Source organism: Lontra canadensis, unplaced genomic scaffold (genome assembly GCF_010015895.1).
Source record: "Lontra canadensis isolate GAN:19392208 unplaced genomic scaffold, GSC_riverotter_1.0 scaffold7, whole genome shotgun sequence".
In the NCBI taxonomy this organism is placed as follows: domain Eukaryota; kingdom Metazoa; phylum Chordata; class Mammalia; order Carnivora; family Mustelidae; genus Lontra; species Lontra canadensis.
In genome coordinates, this window is record NW_022631001.1 from 27,528,222 (window position 1) to 27,538,342 (window position 10,121).

The 10,121-nt window shown below is 38.4% G+C and overlaps 2 protein-coding genes across 2 annotated transcripts; one reads left to right on the forward strand and one right to left on the reverse strand.

Annotated features, from left to right (window-relative positions):
* Positions 1-278: 278 nt before the first annotated feature.
* On the forward strand, positions 279-1,280 carry LOC116865328 (olfactory receptor 51T1). Its single transcript, XM_032853599.1, has one exon. The coding sequence runs from the start codon at positions 297-299 to the stop codon at positions 1,278-1,280; it is 984 nt and encodes a 327-aa protein (XP_032709490.1). The 5' UTR covers positions 279-296.
* Positions 1,281-8,772: 7,492 nt separating this feature from the next.
* LOC116865329 (olfactory receptor 51A7-like) lies at positions 8,773-9,708 on the reverse strand. The gene has a single exon (XM_032853600.1). The coding sequence runs from the start codon at positions 9,706-9,708 to the stop codon at positions 8,773-8,775; it is 936 nt and encodes a 311-aa protein (XP_032709491.1).
* Positions 9,709-10,121: the final 413 nt, after the last annotated feature.

A 10,121-nucleotide genomic window follows, 5' to 3' on the forward strand; every position in this document is an offset into this window, starting at 1 on the left:
ACATTTCCTACTTCAAACCTCAGGACTAGTCTGGGCAGTAGGGTTGGGATGAGTTTAAACAGATTGATGCTTATAGTTGGGAGAGGGTAAAGGAAGAAAAATGGGACCAGGTTCTGACAAGAAAAATTTCAAGATACTGCGGAATTATGTGGTAGGTACCATAACTGGACTAGAGGCTTTCAATATAGAAAAACAATGGGAAAGAGTTTATAAAAGAGAAAGAGTTTGAAAAAAGGATCAATATGACAAACACTATCCTTGTTGTCTCTCTTTTCAGGGTGTGTTCTCAATCTACCATGATAATTTTCAATAACACCACATCATCTTCCCCAGACTTCCTACTCACTGCATTTCCTGGGCTGGAACTTGCTCATGTCTGGATCTCCATCCCTGTCTGCTGTCTCTACATCATTGCCCTCTTGGGAAATATCATGATTCTGTTTGTCATCATCATTGAGAAGAGTCTCCACAAGCCCATGTACTATTTCCTCTCCATGCTGTCAACTGTTGATCTCTGTCTGACCATCTCAACTCTTCCCACTGTGCTTGGGGTTCTCTGGTTTCACACTCGGGAGATTAGCTTGAAAGCTTGCCTCATTCAAATGTTCTTTGTGCATGGCTTCTCCATCCTGGAGTCCTCAGTGCTGGTAGCCATGGCCTTTGACCGATTTATGGCTATCTGTAACCCACTGAAGTATGTCATTGTCTTCACAGACATGATAATCTTGCTGATTGGACTGGTCATCTGCCTGCGGCAAGTTGTTTTCACCTTTCCCATGGTTCTAGCCTTGAAGAACGTATCTTTCCATGCAGGCAAAGAGCTTTCCCACCCATTCTGCTACCACCCAGATATGATCAAATACACATATTCCAACCCCTGGATCAGCAATTTTTTGGGCATGTTTCTGCAGCTCTACCTGACTGGCACTGACTTACTGTTCATTCTTTTCTCCTATATTCTGATTCTTCGAACCATCTTGAGCATCGTGGCCCCTAAGAAGCAACAAAAAGCTCTCAGCACTTGTGTCTGTCACATCTGTGCTGTCACTGTTTTCTATGTGCCAATTATCAGCCTGTCCTTTACACACCGCCTTCTCAGCTCCACCCCAAGAGTGGTCTGTAGCATTCTCACCAATGTTTATTTGCTCTTACCACCTGTACTGAACCCTATCATTTATAGCTTGAAGACCAAGACGATCTGCCAGGCTCTTCTCCAGCTGCTCCAGTTTAAAGGCTCACGGGGCCCCAGTGTGAGGGGTCTTAGAGGACGGTGGGATTGAAGGGGAGATAAATTATATTTAAGCAGGAAAGGGATTTGGGTCTGTGCCATCCTCAGGCATTTTGGTTACTAAGGCAGTTTCGATTAAATCATTGGAACGGAAAGAGGAGAATACATTTCCCCTAAACTTATTGAAGAGTTAAAAAAAACAAAAACAAAACCAAAAACTAAACTAACAAAAACACTACAGTTCAAAACCAAATTAATTGTGTGTGCCCCTCAAACATTTAAAACAATTACATGGAACTCCTGTGCACATTAAAAACACAGTAAGATGGGGCACCTGGGTGGCTCAGTGGGTTAAAACCTCTGCCTTCAGCTCGGGTCATGATCTCAGGGTCCTGGGATGGAGCCCCGCATCAGGCTCTCTGCTCAGCAGGAAGCCTGCTTCCCTCTCTCTCTCTCTGCCTGCCTCTCTGCGTGCTTGTGATATCTGTCTGTCAAATAAATAAATAAAATCTTAAAAAAAAAAACAAAACACGGTAAGATCATTTTATTCTAGTTGAATAATTTAATTATCTTCTTAAAATGGTAATTCTTAGACCAAAAAAAATAAATGGCTATAGTTTTATAGTCATTTATAGTTTTCTTTAATAGTCATTTTATAGTTGTATGTCTGCATTCAGAAGACAAAAGAAATTTATTTATTTATTTATTTATTTATTTATTTATTTATTTCTGTGGTTAAATTTCCCAGGGGACATCCCAGATTTTTTTTTTTTTCTTAAGCTGGTAAATGAAAGAGTTATGTGTGTGCAAAGGCATGCACATTGCAATTTGTAATTTAAAACTCTAGGAAATTCTTGCACACTAGTTTCAGTTCCTGAAGTCACCTCCAGGGAGCCCATCTCCTTGCAGATGCACTCCCTGAGTCTCTATCGTTTCTTGAACCCTTTTTCTCCTTAGCAAACATGAAACTGTCACAGAACGAATTGCTACTTGTTATACTTCCAGTGAGTCCAATATCTAAAGTCACATATTGCCTTTCGTTATTTTTCCTATTGCCTAGATATTCTAATTTTATGCCTAGTTCTGATTCTGATTCTACAGCCCCTCTTGTGTCAGCTCTGCCTCAGGACAGCACTTTTTTTTTCTATTTGCCATTGTTTCTTGGGTAGTTATTTTTTTACCTAGCTATTGGGCTTCTCAACCTTTTGGTGTACTTGTCATTGTAGAATTGCACAGTGACTTTGACGCTTCTTTGTAGGAAATCTTTGGATTACCTTTCTTAACAGTATTTGTTTTGCCAAGAAGTAACCTCATTATAGAGTTGATGGGATGTTGGGGAATTTTCCCGCTTTCTTTCACATGGAGTTATGAAACTTTGTTCCACTCAGGATAATTCCTATCTGAGCACAGGAGACCAAGCCCATATTCTGATCTAAGCCACTTGCCTCCTCCACGTATCAACTTCTTACTCCTGGCAGACAGGGAATACCACTTCCAAACTCTGGTGTTTTTGCTTGGCCTTCTGTTCAGCTCAAGCACTGACAATTCTGTGATTTTACTTTGCCCAAACCAAGAAATACCAGTCTCTGACCCTGGAATCAACCTGTGGCAGAGTAGACATGCAGGACCACCCCCTACTCTAACCATCCAGACTTTTCCTTGTAAGTTCTTACCAATACCAATAGCTCTTCAATTGCTTCTTTGAAGACCTTTCTAAAAGTTAATAACTCCATTTATAATTCATGAATTTAAAAACATCTGGAAAAACTTTTTTTTTTTAATTCCTAAATTTGGGGCCAAAACTTATTGGCAGCGAAAGTTAACATAAACTGACTCGAATGTATTTATGGTCATTATTTATTACACATTGGGTGAACATCTGCACATTTCACTTCAGAAATATAGCTGTGCTTGAATATAGGGTAATGCCTCCAGGAATGTAGGGCCTTTTTAGAGTATAGAAAATTATAAATTCCAAGAGTTTTAGCTGAACAGTTGTAGAAATGTGTAAGCATTCTTCCAGTTTCATGATGGTCAATATTTAAGGCAGTCTACTGCATGTGTGTTCATCTTTTATTATTCAAAAAGCGCTTTTCACATCTGGCTCAAAAGGCAACTCACCTGCTCCATACCAAAAACGCTTTTATCAGTGTTCTTCGTCCTGTTAGGATACGGAGTCGACCACCCCTCAATTAGACAGAGAACACTCTCGATAATGCAAGTCACACAGCGAGGTTTATTTCCAGCTAGCTGGGGTCCAAGTATCTGCCCAGCACAGCGGGTTTCAACAAGGACCCCGAGCACTCAAAGCCAAGGGTTTATATAGCATTTTCAAGGCACTTCTTCATGGCTACATACATCTCTTGCGCCCCACTTTGACAGTTTAACTTTGTTTAACTTTTTGTTACCCCGGTGTCACCCTGGCGGTTAAGTGAGATTTAGGTTTAGAACTTTCACCTTAACTGCATTTCCTTCTGCCTCAGCCTCCCACAGTTTTGTGGTGGGGAGGGCGACCTTTGGCCTGGAGGCACTGAGCCATTTGTCTCTGGAAATTGGGCCATTGAAGAGATGGCCTTTTTGTTGTAAATCACCAGGACATTTGCAAACCAAGGGAGGCTCCTGTCTTGCAAGATTGTGATCTCTGCAAATTAACGATTTGTTTTTCTTTAACATTTGGTCCCTGTGGCACCACCACCTAACCGCCCTGGTGGAATATGATTAAGTTGTTTTTTCAGGTTTTAGCTACTTTCTCTTGTCTCAAGTTATGTGCGCCCTGTGGGCTGGTTAGGGACGCTCAGTAAAATGGCTTCCCCGGCCTTCAGGATGGCCATTCTTATGCTAACCCACTCTTACAGTGCAAGGTGCTGGCTTTTGCTTTGCCAAGATGGCTGTCCTTATGTCAGGGCTAGACTCGAGGTGGGTACAGCCTTGTTTTTCTTGGCCTCCACACCTGGAGCTGGTTTCTGGGACTTGTTTTTAAGTCCCCTGGGGGAAGGGGAGCAGGGACAGTTTAAGGGTTAAACAACAAAGTTATTGTTTAACTTCAATGGAAGCCTCTGGCTAAAATAGAAATATAAAATAGGTCCTTACAGTCCCCATAACAATTGTTACTAGGACATGAATTTGTCAAGGGATGTATTTAATATATTTGGAGGTTGTTCTGATTATAAATATCATGTCTGATTATAAATGTCCAATTATAAATGTATAATTATACACACCTATATATATTATATATAATTAAAATTTTGTGATTGGTAAGAAAAATCATTCATAATCTAGTGAGAGATTTTATGATATATAACTGAATCTTTTTTTAATAACCAACATATGTGCACAGACATACTTTTAAAAAAAGATTTATTTATTTATTTGAGAGAGAGCATATGCAGGGGGCAGGGGCAGAGGGAGGAGGAGAGGGAATCCTCAAGCAGACTCCCCATTGAGCATGGAGTCCAACTCAGGGCTTGATCCCAGGACCCTGAGATCATGAACTGAGCTGAAATCAATAGTTGACTGCTCAACTGAGCCACCAAGGCATCCCTGCATACACATACATTTTAACCCACTGAGCCACCCAGGCGCCCCTTTTTTTTTTTTTTTTTTAAGATTTTATTTATTTATTTGACAGACAGAAATCACAAGTAGACAGAGAGGCAGACAGAGAGAGAGAGGAGGAAGCAGGCTTCCCGCTGAGCAGAGAGCCCGATGCGGGGCTCGATCCCAGGACCCTGAGATCATGACCTGAGCCGAAGGCAGAGGCTTTAACTACACATACATTTTAAACTAGGATAGAAGTATATACTCAAATGTATATCTTATGTGCTTGATATTATTTATCATTTTCTGTTAATAATATATCAGATTTTTATATTAGACTTTATATTAGACTTTACTTCCACTAGGAAGCACTCTCCTTTGATTCTTCACTAAAATAGACAAGTTACCAGTCTTTTATTTGCTTTCTTATATGTGTACTTAAGCTTACCATATGTTACTCAGTGAATTTATTTACTTGGTCTCCCCACCACCAGACGGTAAACCCCTTAATAGCACGTCTAAAGTTAAGTTTCATTTAATCCTTAATATCTAATACAACACTTAGAAAATGCCAGTTAGTTGTTGATGCTATGTTGTGTAGGTGAATAATATTTAATATTATTTGTATATCATGGTTTATGTTATTTATTACTTAATATTTCAGTAGTTTACAACATTTTTATCATAGAAAATAATCCTTGATATACATTATAAATAAGTATTTGATCACACCTCTGATTCTGTTCTTAGATTCCTAGAATGTGAATTATTAAATTTAGAAAGAAGCAAAATAATAATTAATCTGGTGTACTGTATAAGGTTGTAGGCTCTGGAAATGTACTGTCTGGATTTAGATTCAAGCTTCTAACACTTTATAGTTCTGTTTTTTTGGAAAAATTGTTTCACTTCTCAGAGCTTTAGCTTCTTAATCCATGAAACAGGAGGAAGTAATAAAATCTAACTTCCCATGTTCTTGCAAAAGTTAACTGAGTTTATACAAATAAGTATGTCTGGTACTTAGTGAATGTCAGATTATACAGTATGTTAATTAACATAAATAAAAACTTGAAAAAAATTATCTTTGTACTTAATTCTTAATTTATCTTAGTTTATTTTTGTGTGTAATAAAAGATCGCACACAAGTATGGTTTCTAAAGTAGGTTGTAATTTTTTCTGCCACTATTATTTGAATCTATTTTTGATAAGGTTTTGATATTCCTTCATTATATACTATTTTCATATCATTTAGAGTATATTGCAGTGTGCTTATTCTTCTTTGTTCTTCCCATTGATTTGTTGAGCAAACTACACACTATTTTATTTTTTAAGATTTTATTTATTTATTTGATAGAGAGGGTGATTACAAATAGGCAGAGAGGCAGGCAGGCAGAGAGAGGGGAAGCAGGCTCCCTGCTGAGCAGAGAGCCCAATCTCAATCCTAGGACCCTGAGGTCATGACCTGAGCCGAAGTCAGAGGCTTAACCCACTGAGCCACCCAGGTGCCCTTATAATTTTACAGCTGGTTAATAAATTTTGCTCTCTTAGGAAACTTTTTTACAGTTGCTATTTATTTTTTTCTTATATTCCCAGTTGACACTTAAAAATCTCTTCTTAGAAATATTTTGGTACATTCTAAATGAAATGTCACTGGACCCATGGTTGGAAATGCATTAAACCTCTCTTATAATTGAGGAAAACAGATTGTAGCTTATTCACTCTTATCCAGAAAAACATTTTTTTTTAAAGATTTTATTCATTTATTTGATGGAGAGAGACAAAGCGAGAGAGGGAACACAAGCAAGGAGAGTGGGAGAGGGAGAAATAGGCCTTCCACCAAGTAGGGAACCCAACATGGGGCTTGATCCCAGGATCCTGGGATCATGACCTGAGTGGAAGGCAGATGCTTAACAACTGAGCTACCCAGGTGCCCCACCACTTATTGATACCTTATGACTTGAGCAGTTTCTGTCTTGTAAAGATCCGAATCTCTGTGTTGAGAGCAAATACTAAGGAATGGAGGATAAATATTCTTCCTTGTTTCTCTTATGACAACCTATTTGCATTTTCTCATCGCTAAACAGGATATGAACCATTTCTCAGGGCAGCTTCTTTGATTTAAAATTTATAGTGGCTCCTGACTGATTTTTGCAACAGTTTGTTTGTTTGTTTTGTTTTGTTTTTTATCATTCTAGATGTTCTGTGTGCTTGTAATTTATTATCATATTCTGAGTTGTCAAAGGTTTTTGTTTGTTTGTTTGTTTGTTTTTTTGGTATGTGTGCCTGTGTGTTCTTTTTATCTAAACAAGTGGGGAGATGTGTCAGACTACTATCCAGATGTCATTTATATACAGTGTACAAGTCTGGAGATATGCCAACAAATTTGATGTATGCAGTTTCTTTAAGGAAACGAAATAAGTAAGAAAGACAGACAGGTGAACTAATAACATAACTGGAAACAACCTGGGAGGAAGCCCAGAACTTTGTCTTGACCAAACTATGGGCATCTAGACAGGGTCAGCTATTGAACAATAAGAACTCAGGTAAACTCACCTGGGGACATAAAATGTATATGAATATTTATTCATCAGAGAACATCTTCTTCAAAATGGTTCTTTGGAACAAATAATACTAATTATTTTTGAGTTCAACTGAGGCAATAAAACATTGAAATTGATTGCCAAAATTGATTTTTCCCCAATCCTGAGTACAAACTTTTAAAGGGTTTTGGTTGACTTATTCTAAATTTTATGTTTTAAATCTTTGTCTTCTATGAAGTACTCACCAATAAAAGACAAACAGGAAACAAATAATTTTTACAGAGTATACTGAGATAGTACTTTAGTTGACTATTTAAAAAAAATGAAACCATATATGTATGAATACCATTTTATATTGTTTAATATATGTTCATTTTCTGCTAGTTTAAAATTATTTCTAGCTTTAGTGTTATTGCATATATCATAGTTCAAAATACCAAGTGCTTAAACAAGCATGAGAGCCATTATTTTAAAGTAGTAAAGAATGTCAGTGTTTCAAAAATGACTGAACTACTAGCTTTTCTGTCTCCTACCAAGAGCAGAATGATCTCTCTGTTCTCCTTTTAGTAACTATAATTTCTTGGAAACCTGTTGTAATATGGAGAAAAAATCTGGTCTGTCTTAAAGAATGTTATGAGAGATCTTATTGTCATATTTCTTTTTTTTAAAAAGGTTTTATTTATTTATTTGACAGAGAGAGACACAGTGAAAGTTAGAATGCAAGAAGGGGGAATGGGAGAGGGAGAAGCAGGCTTCCTGCTGAGCAAGGAGCCCGGTGTGGGGCTCTATCCCAGGACACTGAGCAGAAGGCAACTGCTTAACGACTGAGCCACCCAGGCGCCACTTACTATCATATTTCAAGGCTATGAAAGCTCTAACATAAAAGAGAATCACTGGTTGTCCCTGTTTGATTACTAAGGAAAGAGCAAAGAGAGGAAATTTTTGACCAATTTGCACTTGACAATACATTTCTTTCCTTAAATGGGAAATCAAGAATTTGCATTAAATAGACTGAAGACCCCTCAACAAATATATGTTTGAAGGCTGCCTGAAAGAAAATTTGTAAATGGATTTGGCTAACATCCTTTAACTTCCATTTCCTCTCGTATACATTTTCTGTAAGAGAGCACAAGCTCTACTCCCTTGTGTATTTATCCTGGTGCTGTAATAAATAGTGTAATTAAAATTCCAAATCAGTATATTGATTCATGATTTTAATAATATTGCAAAACTTTTCTCTCTCTGTCAAATAAGTAAGCAAAAATACTTAAAATTGCAAAATCTATTCCATACTTACCTGTCAATGCCCACGTGAGTCCCAGGCTTATAGATCTCAGTGCCCAGCCTATATGTTGTAGTGATTATATGAATGATCAAGGAAGGTAAGAATAAATATCCATAATACTTTGCTTAGAAATATTTTATTCTCCTATCTTGGCTGACCTTTTCTTACCTTTTCCCATACCTTCATTTTAGACCTAGTTTTCCCCAAACCTTCTCACGCATTTGCCGTGTCTTCACACAGTATACAATGGGGTTCATCAGAGGTGGTACTAGCAAGAAAATGTCAGCAATGAGGATCATGGCCACTGGGTACTTGTGCTTGCCAAAACGGTGCATGGAGGCCAAAGCAATGATGGGCACATAGAAGATGAGCACAGCACAGATGTGGGAGACACAGGTGTTGAGGGCCTTGAGCCTCTCCTTATGAGATCCAATGCCCATCACAGTCTTCAGGATGAATATGTAGGACACAGCAATGAACACACTGTCTGACATCATACAGAGGGCAATGAAGAAGCCATAGAAAAAGTTGACTGTGTTGTCAGAGCAGGCCAGCTTCATGACATCCTGGTGCAGACAATAAGAGTGAGAAAGTAGGCTTCTCCTACAACATGTCAGTTTTTTGAGAGTGAAAGGAAATGGGAACACTAAGAGCATGCTTTTACCGAGAAACACCAGGCCCATTTTGGCAACTCTGGCATTGGTGAGGATAGAGCTGTATCTCAGAGGGTTGCATATGGCCAAAAAACGGTCAAAAGACATGACCAAGAGCACTGAGGACTCCATATCTGTGAATCCATGGATAAAGAATTCTTGAGCAAAGCAGGCATTTGGGGAAATTCCTGTAGCATTGAAAACAAAGATCCTCAGCATAGTAGGGAGGGATGAAAGGGAGAGGCCCAGGTCAGAGACAGCTAGCATGGAGAGGAAGTAGTACATGGGGGCATGGAGTGAAGGCTCTGTCCTGATAACAAAGAGGATGGTGCAGTTGCCAAGGACGGCCACTAGGTACATGAGGCAAATGGGGACAGAGATCCAAACGTGAACATGCTCCAGTCCTGGGATTCCAATCAGGAAGAAGGTGGTGATCTCAATTTTAGAGGAATTGAGAGTGTGCATGATGAATCAGTTGGAAAGTATTTATTCCCAGACCTGAAATGATACTATCAACATAAGTCTATTATGCTCATTTCCCTCCTTTCAGCACTTTTGTCTGAGACACAAAGAAATGCAATTTTGAAACTTATATCAAGAAATGTAAGAATGAAGTCTTTCTTCTGAACAAGCTATTGATAATAGAGTCAGATAATGTTAATTGGTAAGGAGAAGCAGGAATATAGGAACTACCTTGACCAATCATGTTTCTCCATAAAGTCCTCAAAACAAACAAACAAACAAACAAACAAAACCACCCACATAAGGAGCAGTGACCTGCAAACAAATTCTCCCTTTTTTATTAGGATTTGCACCTCCCCAACCCAAGCTAATGAAAAATTTTACATAGTTAGGCTGAACCATAGGATAACACTTTT